This window comes from Salvia hispanica, chromosome 5, assembly GCF_029641045.1.
Source record: "Salvia hispanica isolate PSC_SH4W2 chromosome 5, Shi_PSC_v1, whole genome shotgun sequence".
NCBI classification, from domain to species: Eukaryota; Viridiplantae; Streptophyta; class Magnoliopsida; order Lamiales; family Lamiaceae; genus Salvia; species Salvia hispanica.
The window spans coordinates 23,270,962-23,291,592 of NC_142696.1; the positions used below are offsets into that span (position 1 = coordinate 23,270,962).

General features: G+C 37.7%; 2 protein-coding genes and 1 long non-coding RNA gene across 3 annotated transcripts; 2 read left to right on the forward strand and 1 right to left on the reverse strand.

The window, feature by feature from the left end:
• The first annotated feature begins 6,478 nt into the window (after nt 1-6,478).
• Nucleotides 6,479-10,067, forward strand: LOC125188126 (ATPase GET3B-like). Its single transcript, XM_048084871.2, has 11 exons — nt 6,479-6,662; nt 7,258-7,469; nt 7,553-7,615; nt 7,707-7,814; nt 8,322-8,396; nt 8,469-8,537; nt 8,602-8,667; nt 8,801-8,875; nt 8,995-9,093; nt 9,378-9,512; nt 9,762-10,067. The coding sequence occupies exons 1-11, from the start codon at nt 6,548-6,550 to the stop codon at nt 9,897-9,899; spliced, it is 1,155 nt and encodes a 384-aa protein (XP_047940828.2). The 5' UTR covers nt 6,479-6,547; the 3' UTR covers nt 9,900-10,067.
• Nucleotides 10,068-10,079: 12 nt separating this feature from the next.
• On the reverse strand, nt 10,080-16,675 carry LOC125188124 (ABC transporter G family member 28). Its single transcript, XM_048084869.2, has 14 exons — nt 15,109-16,675; nt 14,959-15,035; nt 14,418-14,699; nt 14,283-14,346; nt 13,708-13,854; nt 13,591-13,625; nt 13,448-13,521; nt 12,484-13,367; nt 12,101-12,397; nt 11,502-11,993; nt 11,210-11,358; nt 10,818-11,107; nt 10,604-10,734; nt 10,080-10,527 (listed from the first exon to the last, which is right to left on the reverse strand). Exons 1-14 carry the CDS (start codon nt 15,387-15,389, stop codon nt 10,371-10,373), a joined length of 3,360 nt encoding a protein of 1,119 aa, XP_047940826.1. The 5' UTR covers nt 15,390-16,675; the 3' UTR covers nt 10,080-10,370.
• A 340-nt stretch (nt 16,676-17,015) lies between these two features.
• Nucleotides 17,016-20,251, forward strand: LOC148926462 (uncharacterized). Its single transcript, XR_016130463.1, has 3 exons — nt 17,016-17,131; nt 18,454-18,514; nt 19,124-20,251. It is a non-coding gene; the product is annotated as an uncharacterized LOC148926462 (long non-coding RNA).
• The last annotated feature ends 380 nt before the right edge of the window (nt 20,252-20,631 follow it).

The following is a 20,631-nucleotide window of genomic DNA, read 5'->3' on the forward strand; positions in this document are numbered from 1 at the left end:
CCAACAAAAACTCAGATCTCTATCTCCTACATGAAGTAAAGCAAAAACGAAAGCAGAAATTCAAAATCCATGCACAATTCAGTTCCCCTGTTCAGATCCACACTTCGGATGCTAAATCCACTCCAGATCCAAGCATCCGAGACAAACTCCGATCAAAATTATCTCCATAACTACAGATTCGCTGATTCTCCATAGATCAACAACAACAACCACAGATCAACTCATATTTCCCAGATCAAGTACATAAAACATCCAACACAGAGAATAACAATCAACCTCCGAAACAAACTCCTCAAAACATAAAATCAACATAAATCAACACAGAATCAACACCATCATGACGTAAAATAAAATTCATAGATGAACGGTAAGTAGCAAAACGGACAATCGACTTCGAAAACGATCAATGTTTTAAAAACCGGACCGGACCGGCCGGTTCGACCGGTCGGACCGCGAACCGGTGCGTAACTCATGACCTATGAGTCAAGAGACCAACATCTCTACCACTCCACCACATGTATTTGAATGAAATATTATGAGCATTAATTATTGTTATACATTAAACCTATAATTTTTTGTACACACAAATTAATAATTTGTGTTTAATTTTATACTTTTAAATAATTACTATTAGTTGTGATATGATTAATATTAACTATCCCTCACTAAATTTTACTCTTATTTGTATAATGTATATAAATAATAGATTTTATCTAAGATTTAACATTGTAGTATATATATTATTAACATAGTTTATTACTCCATATTTACTAAATAATACTCCAAACTTATTAATAATTTATGTTTAATTTATGTATTAACTAATAATACTAATATAGTATATATTTATCCAAATTAACTAAAAATTCATGTTTATTTTTATATATTGTCTATAATATTATTTCACCACATAAATATTTTTGAATTAATATAAATTTTATTTATTTATATATGAAAAATATTGTACTTTTTTTAGTTATTCTAATTAATAATTTATGTATTTAGTTATTATTTAAATTTTATCATTCACTTATTTTAAATGCTCTTCATATTTAATTTATATACAAAGTTTAATAGTATATGTTTTTGTTATATATTACTAATTATAATTTATCACTCATTAAATTTAATATACTTTGTATGGATATATTTAATTATATATATTTGCAAGGTAAAACGGTTCGACCAGTGATTGAACCGGTCGGACCGGTTGAACCGTGAACCAGTAGCCTCACCAGTTCACCGGCCGATCCGATTTTTAAAACATTGAAAATGATGAAGCTCGACAGAAATCAAAACACAAGTACTAAAACGTAAACGATTGTATCTTCGCCCTCCTTGAGGACGGTGTTGCACAAATTTTCCGAAGATGAACCACTACGCTACCCCAGAATTCCCATTTCCCCCAAGTGTTTGTGTGTGTGTGAGCTGAGAGCTATATTGTCTATCCCTTGTGTGTTGCATGCTCCTCCTTATATAGGCGTGGAAGAGGGTCCAGCTGGGGCTCTTTTGTATGAATAGTCTTTTTTGCCCTTAACTTCGGACTCCCCTCGTCTAGCCTTTTTCTTCCTTGATTCTGCTCACTTTTCGTCTCCTTCCTTCGCTGGTCCACTGCCTTCAGTTCTTCCTGGACCTGGCGAATTCCTTCACACACCTAGCTTAAAAAATGTGTTAGACCCAGTAGATGGTGATTTTTCATCACATAACCGATGCATGAAATTAGCCTTATCAATCCGCAATGCATCTCGTCGCCATCTCTATCTCGTCCCGCAGACACGAGACGGCAGCGAGATGGCGTTGCAACCTCCATCTCGCCCCGAAGAGACGAGCCAACGCATCCTGTGTCTCGTGCAGAAGGGCATCGCGACCAGACAGCGCGCCACGTGGCGCGCGCTGGCGCTAGGCGTGACGCCTACTCGCCGGCCCGTGAGTGGGCATCGTAATTATGACATCATAATTTAATATTTTTTTTAAAAATTCGATTTTTCGAAAAGTATAAAAATAAAAATTAAAAACGGTTATATGACCGTTCAACGGTCGAATTTTTTTATTCTATAAATAATACTCTTCATTCTCTTTACACACAAACACACATCTATTCTTCTCATCGCTCTTTCTTTCCTCTATTTTTTTTATTTAAATTTAAGTGTGCAATTTGTAATTTCTAGTTTTTTAAATTATTTCTTTTTTATTTTTTTAGGTTTTTAAATTGTAATTTTATTTTATTTAATGAAGTGTGTTTTTATTAATTGAATTTGTTGGAAATAAAAATAAAAAATGAAATTGAATGAATAGTTATAAGGGATGAGATGATTAAGAGAAGGAGGGATGCATGTGCTGTCTCTTAGTTAAAAGATGGCTGAAAATTACAATGAGGCTCATGAATAGTTAAGGGATGATATGTTTAAGAGATAGCGTGGTCAGAAAAAATTAATGACTAGAAAAAAATATAAAACCTTTTTTACTTTTACAGACGAAAATCAACATATATACTCAACTTTTATATCAAAAAATTGTCCAAACAAACCATACTCTTAAATTTATGAAAAAGGGTCCGAGTCATATCTTTTGGCCTGAATTTAATACAGTATATTTTTCAAACGAATCATTTCCAACAATTTTTCAGTTGCTATATTAGTCATTTTCAATAGCATAAGCAGTGATACATGAACTCTATATTTACTTAAATTTTGATTCAATGCGTTTAAATCTTCTGTAATTTTAGTACTTTTATTTTTAAATTTGTCTGCTTGAAAAACGCACCAAGTAAAATACTTAATTCATTTTATCTTATTCGAAGTTAAATATTTTCCATTTTAAAACACCTTAAATAAAACAGTAACATATTTATGAAAATAAAAATAAAACTCTCTCTACTTTATTATATTTTTTGTTTAATTTAATCTTTTAACACTAAATACAGTATTTCATCCGTCCTAACAAGTTGAGTCAAAACTTTTGGACATAGAAATTATTAAATTGTGTTGAAAAGTAGAAAAGATGAATAAAGTGCGAAAGATAAAGAGAAAGTAAAGTGGGTATTGAAATAACATAAGAATGATTTGATGTATTGTTTTTTGTAAAAAAAAAATGACTCAACTTAGTTGGGATATCCCAAAAAGGAATACGACTCAACTTAGTTGGGACGGAAAGGAGTACTACTAGACAACATTACATAAAATAATTCGCGAAAAAAATATTCTACCTGAATGGAGTATCAAAGCTCAATAAAATAAAATTAGTACTTCATTCGTCCTATAAAAATAAGGACATTTAGAATGACATGAAAATTAATGCATGTTTTATCCATCCCACAATAGGAGTCATATTTGGTGTGAGCATGAGTTTTATGAAATGTAAGAATAATGGGCTGAAAAAGTTAGTGGAATATGATGCTCATTTTTTTATATTGTTTATAAAATGTAAGTGAAGTGAGTGTGTGGAATATGAGACATATTTATCATTTATGATAAAATGAAATATGACTCTTGTTATGGATGAACCTAGATGGAAAAATGTGGGATGAAGGGAGTAGTTGGTAGAGTAATTAGAATCAAACAAAATAGATAAATCGAAACAAACAACGCTAAACGTGTGTCAAACGAGAGTGATGCTCACATAAGGAGTCCACATAAGTTATGTAGCATATCATTTCTCGTATATATCATATATGAGAACTATAAAAATTTCCTTAAAACATCATATTATGTCATTACAAGTGAGGTATACCAAATAAGATACTATAAATTACTAGTGAGGTATACCAAATAAGATTATCACGTGGTATACGACTATACGTGGACTAGAGAATTTTTTTTCTTATGATCCAACTTACTTCTCATAGCATAACTTGAATTAATAGAAAGTCGATATTTCCTTTCTTGCAATTGTTCTTGCAACTCTCTTGCTGGCAATAGTCGATATTTTCTGTTACATGAGTAATTCATTTTAATTATGAAATTAAATATAACAGCTGTGCTTGGGCATGGACGACGAAGTCCACCTTGGACGTCACACTTTTGCGTCACAGCACGAAACCCTACCATTTAGTACCCTAACCTCCCTACACTCAACCACCTAAATTCTCTGTTCAATAGCAATGTCCATTTTCTAAAATTACATTAATTAAGCCCCATTCTCTCCAAATTCCTGTCAAAAACACACACAGGTAACATGGAGCTTTGCTTGATCATTACATAGTATACTTTAATATTGTACTGTAAAATATATTGAGACGAACTTTTATACCTATTGCTACTAAATTATTCCTTCCTATATTTCTACTTGCCGACTTAGGGTTTTCAAATTATAAATTTTCAATTTACTTAGCATAATTTCTTTCTATTCTGTACCACTTAGTTTTCTTTATTTAGTTGAATACTTGAATTTCGATGTTCCAGCATGGACTTTTCCAACATAGACAATTTCGTTGAGACAACATTGTATCAAAATTGTTTTATTCTAGATTGGAAAGCTTTGTATATTGATTTCACTCAACTATACCTACTAGTCTGAATAGAGGATAATATATAGCTAGGACTAAACTCTTACATTCTAGGCAAATGTTCTGTTCTTTTACTTACAAGAAATACTCCTATTAAATAGAGAAGTATATGATTCACATTCACATGATTTACATAGACCATTCATGTGATTGATTATTGACTCCTTAAAGAAAGCTTTCAATAGAAAAGTAGGGTCCATATCTGCAAGAGAATATATGTATAGGGTGGTGCTGATGAATTTTTGTATGAGGACTAGAAACAGGAATTTTCCTTTTTATCAAATGTTTGGCCCCACATTCTATCTTTTTGCATCATTTCTTTTGTTAATGTAGGTCAAAAATATGCCGTGGTAATAGATATTATTGTTGAATTCAGCTTTCTATACCTTTTTATTATTCCGTGTATGCAGTGACGAATCTATTGCATAATTACAGTTGTATTATCAATAATTTTTATTAGTGTTATTATTGATCTACGTATATTTTAATAGCTGAGACCTGAGATCAGAGTGTCAAACAATCAGACCCCCACCGTTACACTCACAATTCACAATAAAAAATAGTATTACACTATTACTCCCTATCATTCTTTAACTTCTAGATGGATAACATAATTGATGGGAAGATAAAGTATTAGTATTATCTTCAGAAAACTTATAATAGTACTAGTACGTACTCCTTATAGTATGCTAAAATTTGGTGTAAAGAGGGCCCTCGGTATTTAATACAGAAAGCCCATTTAATAATATTTTGGGCCTACACCGACATGGTCATGATCAGTACTACATTTGCTTGGGCACAACGACTCCGTCAAAATTTACCATTTCTGATTTAGTTGACTAGTTTCCAGATTAGTACTTACGCAACTTGAAACCCTAATCCCAAGGGCCTCCACGTCCCGGCCCGACAATATTAATATGAGAGGTGTTTACTTATATGCAATAGCCCGTGAAAGGGAGGACCGTAACCCACTATTCTGCCAAAACTCTATATATGCATGTAACATTAAGAAAACATATGAGTGGTCACTAAAATACTTAAAACATAATTGTAGAGCAAATAAGTAAGTAATAATTAAATGGCTGTGTAGGACAATTAAAAAAAAAAATCTAACCAACATGATTGCCGTGATGATTCAACACCTCATTCTTTAAGCATAAGATTAGAGGTTCAATCTATGCTTGTGTGGATGGAGCAAACTGTTTGTCAATCTCCTAGCACTTTGGGTACTGATCATTGGGACAAGGAACTAATTATCTTATTGTCACATGAGTGATACGTTAGGAAACAACAAAAAATTGAAATTATGAAACTAGTGTAAGATAAAAAAAAAAACACCTCCCTCAACCCTTGATCATCGGCATTGTATTAGCAGTATAGAAAGGGAAGTTATCAAATGTCCACAACAGGGCTTGCGACTCATGAAAACTGTTGTGAGCATACAGGGACAATTAGGGCATCTTAACAAAGACACACCACTACCAAACGTCGGTCGACCTAGAATATAAAACATGACACGAATCTGACATTACATTATTCTCTTCGCCAATGCAGAACAATGAGGTCAAACTAGTCTTGAATTGTGATTATTGTCCAACACTAAACGACTAAAGTGAAGTGGGGTAACCTCGCAATCACCTTCGGAACCAACACAGTAGCACTTATCCTAATTTTAGTCTATGATCTTGAGGTCCAAGCAAATAAACTAAATCAAGTCACTAAAATCCTTAAAAGTTACAGGAGTACATCAAATATATAAAGTGTTGTAGATATCATGTTATAGCTATCTGTCCGTAATTAATTATCTTACTTTAATTCAATTTGAAATTTAAGAAAAGATAAAAATAAGTTAGTATAATATGATTCCTACTTTAATAATTAATAATATCATGGAATAAATGGAATCTCATAGAATACGAAACTGCAATATTCTTGTTAGTATTAATAAACGACGTCGTCTGCGGCGCCACCTTTCTTTCAACTTAAAGCAGTTCCCCTCTCCCGCCGCTGAAGGAACAGCGAAGAATTTTCGAGAAACCCAATATGGCTATGGCCTCTCTTTTCACTCACAAACATTCATCTGCTAAACTCACCAGAAGCATACAACACTTGGTATCAGCTTATATCAATTCAAATTCACTCACCCCATCATTCCAAGGTGCGACTTTCGCAAAGTTCGAATGTTGTATTTTCTCGATATATTGTCTCATTGTGTTGCTATTTGCTGTTGGAGTATTCTGGTTGAATGTTTGGAATTATTGCTTATTTCTTTGGTAAATACTCTTTTTTTTGCGAGGATTGTTGTTTTCCCCCTTTTTTTGATGTTGTTTGTATTCGATTATTTTGTAAGTTTTCGTGGGCTGAAATAATCTGAATATGTGTCCACGAAAACAATTTGAAAATGCATGGCTAGTGTAACATAGTTGATTCTCTTAGGCAGAGTATGAGTGGAGACTGAAGATTTAGGTTGTTTGATTTAGGTAGTTTTCAACTGCTGGAAGCAAAAAAGGGTTGCTATGAAAATGAAACAAAGACAACTTTTTGCCACACGTCATGTGTGGTTTGGTGGAAGAATTTTGAGAAAAATGCAAATGTATTGCTAGAATTTTGAGTGAAACACATGTCTTTTCGAACATAATCTGCGACCTGTATTCGTGGCTGAGTTTAAATGCTACATGAGTCCCAAGTCCACAAAGCGTACTGTTTTCAATTAAGGTAACCTTTTAATTTTCCCTGGTGTATTTTTATTGCAGCAAGATATATGACCACTGCTATGACAAAAGTTGCTGGATTTGATGAAATGGTTTCTAGCAATCAAAGGAAATTTTATTTGCTTGGTGGGAAAGGTGGTGTTGGGAAGACAAGTTGTGCAGCATCTCTTGCTGTAAAATTAGCCAATCAGGGTCACCCCACTATTGTGGTGTCTACAGATCCTGCCCATTCACTAAGTGATTCTTTTGATCAAGTAATATCTTGAATTCATGTGTGCTTGAGAATTTGATTTTTGTCATAGAAGACAATGCCATTTGCTCAATGTGTATTCTGTAGAATTTGACTGGAGGGATGCTTGTTCCTGTACAAGGTGTGGATTCTCCATTATATGCTCTTGAGGTATCCATTTCTTGATAAGATGAAAATATCTCTTTTTGTTTAAGCATCTAGCTTATCCATGCATTGTAATGTTGTATTTTTCCTATGAAAGTTAAACCCTGAGAAGGCAAGGGAAGAGTTGAGTTCCAAAGGGCAACATGATGAAGGTGCAGTTAGAAACGTCATGGACAGTATGGGCCTCGGGGGGTTTGCTGGCATGGTGAGAACTTTCATTACTTGTTAGTTTGCCTTTAATTCCAGAGATTTGTTTGGTTCCTTGACCTTCTGTGAATTGCTGATATATTTGACTTCCCATGGTTAATAGATTCATTGATTGGCATATGTTGTTGCAGACCGGTCATTTGTGGATTTATGAGAAAATAAGACATTCAAAGATAAAACTGATGCAATCGTTGCACTTCTGTAGCAAATTAGGCTTTAGTTTCCCTTGTGCGGGCTAAAGTCGCCACTGATTTAGGATCATCATGGTGTACTTCGTATCAGATACTTTTTTGTAATTTTCAAATTGGGTCTTGACAGTTTCTTTGTGTTTGACAGAGCTATGTAATGAGTAGTATCTTACACTTAGGCTTATTTGTGCTAGTTCTATAATTAGCTAGTTGACTCTCAAATATCTGTAGTTAGCATTTTAGGTTTTTGTTGAACTAGATATATGATGTACATTTATGATTTATCCATGTGTGGTACTTGCTTCTTTCATGAGCAGATGGGAGACCTCAAACTTGATGAGCTGTTGGAAACTTCTCCTCCCGGTCTAGATGAAATTGTTGCAATTTCCAAGGCACGTAATTAAATTATTTTTATTAACCAGTTTCTGAATTAATGCTAATTTATTACTTGTATTATCTTACAGGTCATGCAATTTTTGGACTCACCAGAGTATAGCAAATTCAGGCGCATTGTGTTTGATACAGCTCCCACGGTAAGGGATTAGTCTTCGTTTCTTGGCTGACAGTTGCAGGGCAATGCTAATATGGTTTTTGTAGGGTCACACACTTCGACTATTGTCGTTGCCAGATTTCCTTGATGCATCTATAGGCAAGATGATGAAGGTGAGTGCATTTTTGTGTTTTGCACTTGCGATTTTCCTATGCTCGACCTCCTTACCCTCCCTTCCCCACCCATAAGTTAGTGATTTCGTGAGGAAGTATAGAATTAATATAAAAATTATCCTACTGGGTTCAGATCAAGAAGAAGATAGCTTCAGCAACAGCAGCCCTTAAATCTGCATTCGGAAAAGGAGAACCACAGCAAGATGATGTTAGCAAATCCGTTTTTTTTTTGTTTTCTTACTTTCTCTTTTTAAAATAGGCCTTTGAGTATTTAACAGTTTACTAAAGTATAACTACAGCTTTATTATTTTTTCTAAATTCGTGCAGAATGACAAGTTAGAGCAGCTAAGGTTAAGCATGGGAAGAGTGCGAGATCTTTTCCGTGACCCAGAGACCACAGAGTTTGTGATCGTAACAATCCCCACTGTAATGAACCTACACATATAGTTAAATTTTTTATAAGATCAGTGAATAACTGCCATTAATTTCTCCTAATCGATCTCTGATTTAGCTAGAACTACTTTTGATGCTATAGATGATAGTGATACTCACAACAGCACGACCATACTTTTCCTATAATTTGATTCACCACACTCAACTGCTGTAACATGCTCTTAATCGATAATTATCCTTATGTGATTCAGAAAAAAAGGTATTCAACATATCCATTTTAAGTTAAACTGACTGCTTCCTGGTGAAAAAATGTGTAGGTGATGGCAGTAAATGAATCTTCAAGACTATGTGCATCCTTGAGGAAAGAGATGGTTCCAGTGAACAGACTAGTTGTAAATCAATTGCTACCTCCATCTGCATCTGACTGCAAGTTTTGTTCAATGAGAAGAAAGGTAAGATATGAATCAAAACTTGTTTCTCAGCTTTATCTTGATTTTGATTTTGGCCTAGTGAATCAAAAATCGTTTCCAATAGCTTAGATACTTGAACCAGACGGTCTTTTTCAACATTTTGAAAAGCACTATTCTACTATTATGTACGGAATTTTATATTTGTAAGAAGCTAAACATAAGAAAGTAAAAAATAAATAAATTACGATATTACGTGTCTGAAGCTTGTTATTTTATATCCTTTACCTTTAGGACCAAAGACGAGCTCTTGATAAGATCGAGAAAGACCCGGAGCTGGCTAAACTGAAGCTAATCGAATCGCCCCTTGTTGATGTAGAGATAAGGGGTGTCCCAGCTCTCAAATTTATGGGGGATATGGTTTGGAAATGAAGCAATCATATTGATAGTTAGTTGTTCTTCATCTCACTTCGATATATGTATCAAGAAGAAGTTCATTAGATATCTTATTTATCGTCCCATTTCACATGCGAGGAAGCATCTTGCTATCTGTAGATGGAACTGAGACAGAATCTTATAAATCAAATCTTCCTTCATTTACCTTTTGCAAATCTAATAAAAACAGTTTCTTCTTTGTCTATATTTAATCTCGTATTTCATTGGTAGGCGGGGGATATATCCCCGGAGGCAAGAATTTTGCTTGAATATGATACAACACCACCTAAACTGTTTTCCCACGCATTGCCATCTTAGGATACAAACATAGTATAAATATGATTTCTACTCTCACTGCTAACTGTATCCCATGACAATGCTTGCCTGAGAATTTTCCTAACTATGAATCTTGCCCTTCCATTTACCTCTCTGCTACAAGAAAATCAAAACCAGCTAGATTCTCTGTAATTATTTCTTCTGGAAAGTGACCAGACAGAAGAAGGCCACCCCTCGACTGAATATACCAGTGGCAATAAGTAATGCCAAACAGGGGTAGTAGTCCTCAAGGTCATAACCTCTCTGTCTGATTGCGCCACATCTTTGAATAAGCCATACCCCAGAATACCTGCAACAGAAGGCAACGGGTGCTGAATATTCTTACAAATATTTTTTGAGAGTATGACATGCAGGACAGCTCCTACCTTTCTGCATTTGCAAGCAGGAATGCTTCCAAAGCCCATTTTGTGTAGCAATAGTCTCCTATTTTTGATGCGAATGAGTCAGCATCTTGGTTGGCAATGAGACTAAGAACAACAGGAAGCAACACTGACCACTGAGGAGGTGAAAAAACAGAGGATGTATTCAAGATTCAAATACTCAAAAAAACACACTCTCAGAGAAGACAATATTGCGCACCAGTTGGGCTGGAGCGGGTTCGTAGTAGATTGCAAGAACGTAGGCTATGCCAGTAACACAGTATACGAGACACAGCAAGACCAGGTAGTTTTCAAAAATGGTAGACCTGGGATTGTTGAAGAAATAGAACATTGATAGATAGACAGCGGGCTTTATGATGGTGCTGAAATGATCGACCGAGTCCTTTGCTAGGAAATAAGCCAAGCTGCTCATGCCAGAACCACTCTCTCTCCAGTAATGCAACTTGTCCAGAGAAAAGGATCTCAAAGCAGCAATCTTGGTGAGCAGGGCTACACAAAAATTGGTAAGCATCAGTTAGTAGTGTACTAGTGTTGTACATTCCATGTCTCATTTAAGACAGTGAAAATATTTTTATGGAATCCATGACTTACACACTCCAATGACTGTGTACAGATATCCTGATGAGCCAAAGGTTTCATCGCTCACTTTTGCAAGTGTTCCTAAGCAGATTCCTGCCAGTAGTAGGATCAGATAGTCCACAGCTTGTGTTCTGGATTCTCTTAGTCGCTGTTTTCCGAGTCTGAGATTAAACTTTAGTGCATCAGAAATCAAGAGGTGAGATGCTACTGCTTTTCCTCATTCAATTTAAGCTTTCATCTCATACAATCTTAGATTATGCTTATAGTAGGGAAAAGTTTCCACCAAAATGAATGTAAATTTTACCTCCCTAAGAAAACCTTATACTGCATCACGACGTTTGGTGTCTCTCGATTAGACAAGTCTTGTGACCTGTTGAAATTAAGCCATATGTGATCTTTCTTCTGGCCTACGGTAAACTTAACATCCTGCCAAAGATCTCCGGCAAAAGACTGCTCTGGCATAGAAGTACTGGCAGGCGTCATTCCTCCATGGGATGAGTCATCACCGGAAACAGATGACACCCCTGCAGAATCTAGCATGTCGGGTGGTACAGGATAACCATTGTGAAGCATCCATCTGAGGGGAAGCTCCTTAAATTTAACTGTTGCATTTGCACTTGGTTTCACTATTCCTTCCAATATGTCAATGTAATAATCAGGAGGATTCACTCTTTCAGGGACAACGATCCCTAGACCAGAAAAGTAGTCCTCGACTTTCTTCACTGGTCCGTGATACACTGTAAGGCCTCCCTTAGCTAAAAGTATCAAATCATCGAACATCCTGTATAATGTGTAACTACAGAAAGAAATTATCACTGATTAGCATAAAAAATCTGACACCTTAACTTTCTCGAATAATAGACCCACTTAGCTCGTAAATAGTGATAGACTCCTTAGATTTACCTTGGTTGGTGAACCACCATGCATATATTTACTCCTTCAAGAGCTTCACGACGTAGGGCTCTGAGGAGTAGCAGAGAAGAAGAACTGTCTAGGCCAGACGTAGGCTCATCTAAGATTAGCAGTGAAGGCTCCATAACCATTTCAAGTCCGACATTGACTCGTTTCCTCTGACCTCCAGAGATTCCTCTTTTCTCGACTGTTCCAACTAGGGAGTCCCTAATGTGCTGCAACCCTAGGGACTCAATTACTCTCTCAACAACTAGAACTTTCTCAAATTTTTCAAGATCAGCTGCGAGTCTAAAGAAATTTTAGGGATTAGAAGATCACGAAATCCATGATTATAAACATAGCATGAGTAATCATATAAGTTAGCAGAAATGTACCTGCATCTAGCACTGAACCAGAGGTTCTCCTCCACTGTCAAATTTCCATGTACTATATCATCTTGAGGAACATATCCAATAATTCTTTTATATGATTGCATAGGTTCGTTCTTGCCATTGATGAGGATGGAGCCGGTGATAGTGCATCCAGCAGCTTTTCCCAGCAAGGCTGAGAGGAATGTTGTCTTCCCAGCACCTGATGGACCCATGACAGCAGAAACGTGGCCAGGTACGAGCTTCCCTGTCACACACCTCAAGAGATGCTTGTTTTTACCCTTCAACGTAAGAGTCAAGTCTTGGAAGAACACCTCAATAGGTGGCCTACTCGAGAATTCTAAATCGGAAGCCACGGATATGACACCGGAGAATGTCATATTCTTGGTCTGTTCCTGCATCTGCTTCTCCTTCTCGATCTGGCCGTACGCATACTTGAAGATCTGGCTGCGCGTGTGCAGCTGCTTCCCCTTCCCATGCTTCTTCAGATTCTTGTCTCCGATCTCCACGTTGAACCCCTCATCATTATCGGGATTCTCTTCGAGGTCGCGCATCATCTTGGTTAAGTTGCTTTCCCTTTTCTTTTTCCCTTTTGAGTCACCAGACATTGCAGGCAATGCACCATCCGATCCCGGTTTAGGTTGTCCGGAGCCTTTATGCGGCTCGTTCAGCACGGACTTCTTACGCGAGAATGTCCGTGACAACTGTGCCGTGAGCTCAGCACCTTTCCTTGCAACATCTTTGGCTGACTTCCATCTCTCCCGTGCCTGCACCGTTTCCCGGGCGCTCCTAGCAGCAGCTTCTCTTGACTTGGCCTGCCTCTTCTCTCTATCGCTCAGGACTTGACCTGAGCAGTTGTATATGATGAGAAGGATCATAGTGATCCCACCCTACACCAACACCAACCCACATTTCAACGAAATCCTTCGTCTCTTACAAGATCAAATGAAGCACAGTCGAAGAAGCTTACAAAGAAGATGAGTCCGTAAGCCGTGATATTCTGATTCTCAGTTTGTTGGTGACAGCCTGCGAGCTGATAGCACTCTGCAAACTCATCCATGATCAGATTCATAACTGATCAAGACACACACACAAACACAAGATTTGACTTACGCGTCTGAGCAGTGGAACCAGACCTACAGAAATGTCTGTAACACATTGAAGAAGAAGTTATGAGTAGGAGAGTGATGCTGATGATGTATGTTACTAAAAACCAGGAGAGAGATATACCCTTTGGTGCAAGGGTTCTTTTGGGTGTTGGTGGGACAGTAGAATCCTCCGGAACAGAACAACGGGTAGCCAGATGCAAAATCAGACCACATGTCAGCGCCGCCACAGCTGTGGTTGGCCTGCCCTGGAGGTAGTTGATAACGGTACCTTCCAAATTCTCTTGAGTGTCAACATCATTAATTGGAAATGGATTTGCAGTAGGAAATGAAGACACCATCATTGATGTGGGCCAGAAAGAACATTGATCTTCCACTCGTGAGGCAGATAGATACTCCCTTCGTCCGCCATTAATATTGAGAACTATTTTTTCACTTTAACTATTTATTATCATTTTTACAAAACGAGTGCGCATTCTCTCTCTTAATTTACCATTTCTCTACTTTAATTATTTATGAGGATCACTTTTACAAAAGTGAGTGTGCAAAAGTGACCGGGACTCCTAATGGCGGATGGAGGGAGTAAGAGATAAAGAGAAATTCATCAAGGGGGAGGGTTATCCACACTTAATATAGATTAGATGGGATCTTCACCAAGTCGATGCGGGACAAAATTTAGAGAATTTAACAAAGACTTACGGAGCACAGACACCGGTAGCTTCATTAAGTTGAGCTCGAGGGCAGTAGGATCCCAAGGGGCAGGCTTGAAGAAAGAATTACAGAAATCACAATTTTGAAGTATAGATAAGTTGAGTGGAAGTGAAATAGACTCACGTATCATGCAAGTAAGGCCAAGAGGGCAGAAGAAGCCAGGGCAACAAGGCTGACAGTCAAGAACCCTATCCGGTATCACTTTGTCATTTTTGATGTCAACCTTATCTTCCTTCTTGACATTGCAGGACCACCCGGGCTCGCACCCGTTGGGCCATGCCGACATGTTGCAGTTCCTGTTAGGCCTCAGACGATATTTGCTCTTCACTTCTCCCTCGTCTTCCCCTAACAGATTCTGCCCATAGAACTTCACCTCCGCTGCCGTGCACAGCCGCTGCATAGCATCTGCACATGCAACCATTTACCAAACCATCAAACATTTATATGCAAAACTAGTCTTAAATGCAGAACGCAGAACCATATCATGAAGGTCATTGTTCATAATTAGTTTGTTTTTTAGTTCATTTAAAAAAATTCTGTCTTATGGTTCGTTCATCTATTGCACAGAAGATTTTAATGAACCAAAAATGATGAACTCCGTGTTATCTAACAATGACCCTCCGTGTTTTGGTTGTGAGTTGTGCATTGATCAAACTATACATGCCTTTGTCGCCTTTAACGCATTCCGCCAGAAACTTGGTGTTCTTGGAGAAATTAAACGCCTTATCCCACTCAGCATCCCTACAACAATCACCAAACCAAATCAAGCAATGAGCATGAGAGAGGATCGTTGTTTGGTTAATGAATGACGTACATATCTCTGATGCAGAACTTGAGATGCTTCTTGACGTCGGGGCCGAAGAAGGCGGAGAAATTGTTGAAGCGTTTGAACATGGCCTGCGATAGGAGCTGCATGGCCGCAGGGTTGTCGGCCGTGGCAGTGGGGTCGTCGGCGGCTGCTGCGGCTGCGGCATCGGGGTCGGTGGGGGCAGCCGCGGCAGCAGGGTCTTGCGCATGTGCCAGCCATGCCTGATCACCCAACACAAGGATTAGCGCGACTGCTATCGCCGACGACAATATTCTCATTCGGAGCATCGTGTCATTCTCATTTGTTTTGATTCAAGAAACTCGTCTTCTTCCTGGGTTTCTGTTTTTTCTAGGGAGACAAGAAATGGCGGGGAGATGATTTAGGAGTTGGACAGTGTTGGACCGTTGGATTGACTATCAATATCTTTTGTTTTCCTTCTAAAATTATTTTGTAAGGAACATATATAGATGCGGGATTAAAATATATTTATTCAATGTTTGCACAAATTATATAAGGAGCCGTAAATTAAAGCAAAATAGAACAACTGCATATAAATTACGATATTTTTACAATTTTAAATATTTTTAACGTGTATGATTGAAAAAAATTAACTCATTTGATGTGATGGAGAGATTGTGAGGTTATCATCTCCATGCATTATGTTTAAAGCATGTTAAATAAAAGCGTCTCCGGTAGCGCTCCTCCCACTAGGACTTTCATTAGGACTTCCCACAAAAACTTTCTGCCACGTTATCACTAGAACTTCCCATTGCACTAGGACTTCCCACTAGGACTTAAAATTTACGGAATTAAAATTTCGACAAGAATACGAACGGGGAAAAGCGAATATTTCATTAAAAAAAACATACATTCTTCGGAAAAAAAAAATTACATAATTAAAAAAAATTAAATAATTTTAATTTTTTTTTTCATAATACCTAAAAATTACATAATCATAAAAAGTTGAGGGATACAACCCTCGGCTCTCACTCCTCCTCGTCCTCGTCCCCGTCGCCCGTGCCGCTGGCGTCTCCGAGTCGGACGTCCGACCGTCGTCACTACGGCGAACGTCCGCCCGCCCGTGGGGGTGACGGGCGAGGCCATCCGACGGGCATATGGGACGGGCGTGGGCGCCCTTCCCCTTCACTACGGCGGATGTCCGGTCGGACGTCGGCGACGTCCTACCGCGACGTCCGCCATTGGAGACGCTCTAAGGGAAAACAATTTTAGAGATTATTACACTAATACTGTAACAGCCCGAACTTTCGTACCTTATTACTATTACTATTATTATTATTATTAGTAGCAAAAAAAAAAAAAAAACTAGAATTCAAAACCTGCCCTTTTCATTTATAATAATAATCGAATCTTGGAATTTAATAATAGTTGCTTCGTTCTCAAACGAACATTTCAAGTGCAACTAAGAGAAGAGAACCAAATAAAAGTTTATAATGTCCGACACATCCTTCCAAAGTTCGCTAAAGTACTACTATACAAATTTATCAAATTTCTAATCTATTACAATTAGAGAGAGAAGTAAAAGTCCTGGCCAGCTCATTCAATGTTTCGTGCTCACACTCCAAAGAGGAACAAATCATCATAGGAATTGACAATGTTCCCCAAATGGATTCTCTCCTACGTAAGAAAATAATTAGAGAAAATATATATATAGATATATAATAAACTATTAGTAAAATCTATAAAGAGATATGAGGAAAATCAAACTAAGATCACAATGCAGATAAGAGTGCCTGAGAAGATTCATCTCTGACGAAATGAACAAAATATCTATGACATACATCCAAACCTCCCCAAGTTAAACCTTTCCCAACCTGCTTAAGTAGCTTGCAAAGGAATTTAAGGGAACAAGTTTATAAACTCCCAAAGTTTCCTTAAACAGCCACCCATCATTCCAAAAATTCTCATCACACAAACCCACATAGCATAAAAAAAAAAGTCCAAGGGGGAGTTGCTGATAATTGGAGGATCAAATCAAGTCCCCAATCCAAATACTTTTCACACACAAACAGTAAGTCCCAAGCCTCTCTCTCTTTTCTTTAATGTATGAACAAGCATATGCATATAATTTGGAATTAGAATCCGTCACAACAAGCTTAACAACATATTCCATCATTGAAACTTCCAAATAGCATTTAGCAAGCAACAACATAATTGTTCAAATATCACCAAATGCATAAAGTAGACAACATAAGTCCTATAATCATAATAACACACAGTTTGAAGACTTATCTCCTCAGACACAAATCTGCCGGATTCCGGCGAATGGACTTTTAGGCACCCCATCGACACGAGGACAGTCCCACAATCCCGATATGTCACCAATTCAATGATTTCAAGACCTTTACACATCTACAAGTTAAAAAGACCAAATTTTGAAATTCAAGATTTAATCTTTAGAAATAAAACAAAAAGGGGCAAATGATAAAAATTGGGCATACCTTACCTTTCGGGAGTTCGGCGAGGAGACGGAGACTGTGGTGGCTTCGGAGAACTGCTCCGGCAGCGCGAGGAACGGAAAGGGCCGGAGCCGCCGCTTGTGCATGCGCATTGGCGGCGGCGGCAGATCTGGAAATTGAGGAGGGAGGCGGTGGATAGGTGTAGCCGGCGGCGGTGGGGAGAGAGAAGCCGAGAGGGAGACCGATAGGAGAGAAGGGGCGACGAAGCTATTTCTGAAATTGGGGAAAATTAGGAGAAAGAGAGAGAAGAGGGAGAGAAGAGAGAGAGAGAGAGAGAGAGAGAGAGAGGGGGGGGGGAGATGAAGAGGAGGAGAGAACACCGCCGGAGGAGTCGGCGGCGGCGGCGCTGGAGGGAGGTTGGCCGACGGTCAGCAGCAAGCAGGAAGGGGAGAGCTCTTTTCCTATTCTTTGATAGTCACGGTGGAATGAGGAAAGAGAAGCATTTAGTTATTAGTAATGGATTCATTTGATTGGGCTAATGAATTTAATGGTTGGGCTAACATTTTATTTACTAGGCTAAACTAAGGTGTGAGATAAATCTGAGCCCAACTTCTAAATAATTGGTGTTGCAATACATAATTTGAATAGGCCCAATCTGAGATCTAATCACTTGGACCGGAAATAAAGGGAAAGATTTGGAATTAGAATTTACTTGGAAGAAATTTAATATTAAATTTTGGTAATCTAGCATGAGCCAAATTAATCCGAGCCTAATAGAAAAAGAATGATCAAATAGTGTATGAGTTTTAGAAATTTCTTAAGGATAAGTGAAAAATAAAAGACATTAATTAGGAGGCATGCATTCCTATTAAAGTTCAAGAATTTATTGAAGTCTAATTGGTATTTTATATTATATTGTGATGTTTTCAAAAAGGCTATCTTTGCAAGTTAAAGTCGGAGCAAGAATTTCAAGTTAAGGAAATTAAACGAATGAGGTGAGCTTTCTTATACTAAAAATACAAATTATATTTTGTGAAAACTCGAATACATGTTCGTGATTTTAAATGATATTGTCTTGCCATAAATGTTTTGTGTATGATGCCTATCTGTTGGCTAAGGCCAAGTGAATTATGAATGATGATATATAAGTCGAATTCGGGTCCCAATGAGGGTGGTGTCCCCGCTCGGACTAGTGTACGCGGGATACCTCTGACCGTGAACGGACGGCAGAGAAGGTGACCGTGGAAGGTGGCCACCTTCCCGGCACAAGGATACCTCTGACCTGTTGGGCAGAGAAGGTGACCGTATGAGAACACCATCTCAGCGGCACAAGGATACCTCTGACCTGTTGGGCAGGGAAGGTGATCGTATGAGAATACCATCTCAGCGGCACATGATGATCAGATATGGCAAAATACAGAAAGAAAATGGACTGCAGTCGAAAAATGATTTTTAGTAAGCTCAGGTCTTTTCAATAAAACCCCTGAGTGTTACTGTGATGACGGCTTGACAATATTTTTTTCAAATGTATATGTGTATTTTTCGGCAATGTGTTCACTGAATACCTTTGTACTCAGCCCCTGCATATATTTCTAAATATGCAGGTTAAGCGGTGACGACGAGGGGCGATGTTGAGCAGGGATGGCGAATGTGTTTCAATGTGATAAATGCTTGGATGCATCGTGTCTCCATACACGGTGTCATCCTCTCTTGACTCTTCCGCTGCAATGTAAATAACAAGCTTATATTCTTTTGTATTACGCACTCTGATATATATTCCAGTTATTCCAATTTAATTTCATTCATTCCAATTTTGTAGAGATTCCCTTTTCTTCACCGCTTCTTTAATCCTCCCCTAGTCACGATAAACCGTGTTTGCTATCCTTAGCAGAGTGCGGTCGTGACAGAATGGTATCAGAGCAATTTCTCTTTCGCTCTGGACCCAAGAGTCTTGTTTCAGTGTTAGTCTAGATTTGTATTCCTAGACTAAAAGGTTAAGCGCCAATGGCTCAACACCCCGACTCGTCCCGCTCAACCAAGAAAAGAGGTAACTTTTGCTCTTTGAAGAGAAAGAGAAGTTTATAAAGTTTTGTTCAGAAAAGGAAGTGGTAACATATTCCCTTTAAGGGACAAATTTCAGAGAAAAAGGAAAATGAGTTTTGAGGAAAAAGTGAGTTTTGACATTTAGGAGTTATAGTTATTTATTTCAAGTTGAAATATCTTGAGTTTTGGACTAAGAAAAATATTTGATTCTCAAAGTGAGTTGTTATGATGTTGATTATGTTTTGTGAAAAGTTTGAATTGTTTGAAAGAAAAAGAATGGTGTCTTTTATGAGTCGAACTTTTAGAGCATTTTATGAATCGAAGTTTTAGAGCAGGAGTCCTATACAGTAGAGAATTAAGTCATTTCTCACAGAACATAGAATGTTTTAGGATGCATGCCTCTCTTCTAAAAAGAATATGGTTCGACCTCGAATCACAATAAATTCACTATCGTATTCTAGAACGACACAAATAAAATAGAACATTGCAAGTATTGGAAAATCGAATTTCTCAATAACTTAGAATGTTTGGAGTTGTGTATCCCCTCTAGAAACACAATATGAACTCGAACTTAGGAGTACAATATGAACATTTTTGGCTTTCACGGGCGAAAAAATAAATAAATAAATAAATAAATATGCGATAAGGAAGAAACTTGGCCGTAAGAAAATGATTAAGCTGCGAACAAATGATGTTACTAGAAAACGACTGGGATTACATGTTCTTCTTTACGCCCTAATGATATGAATAGTCTAGGTTAGCATTGTCCTCCGTGACAATCCAACCACTCTGAAAGAGTGTACGTCTGATCCAACTAGGCAATGGATACATAGCAAGAGAATGTGTCTACGATGTAGACAACGAATCTAGTCATACAATAATAAATAAACGGAAACGGCGTGTTACGAAAACGAGTATTTTGATGATCCGAGAGTTCCAAAGAGTCGTAATCTCCACCCATGACCATCTGACGTGATCGTGAAGTAAAAGTAGTTTGGAACCGAAATTTCTGATAATTCATTTACCATTCCATGTAAAGAGTTAAACGAAGAAGTATCACCATTATAGT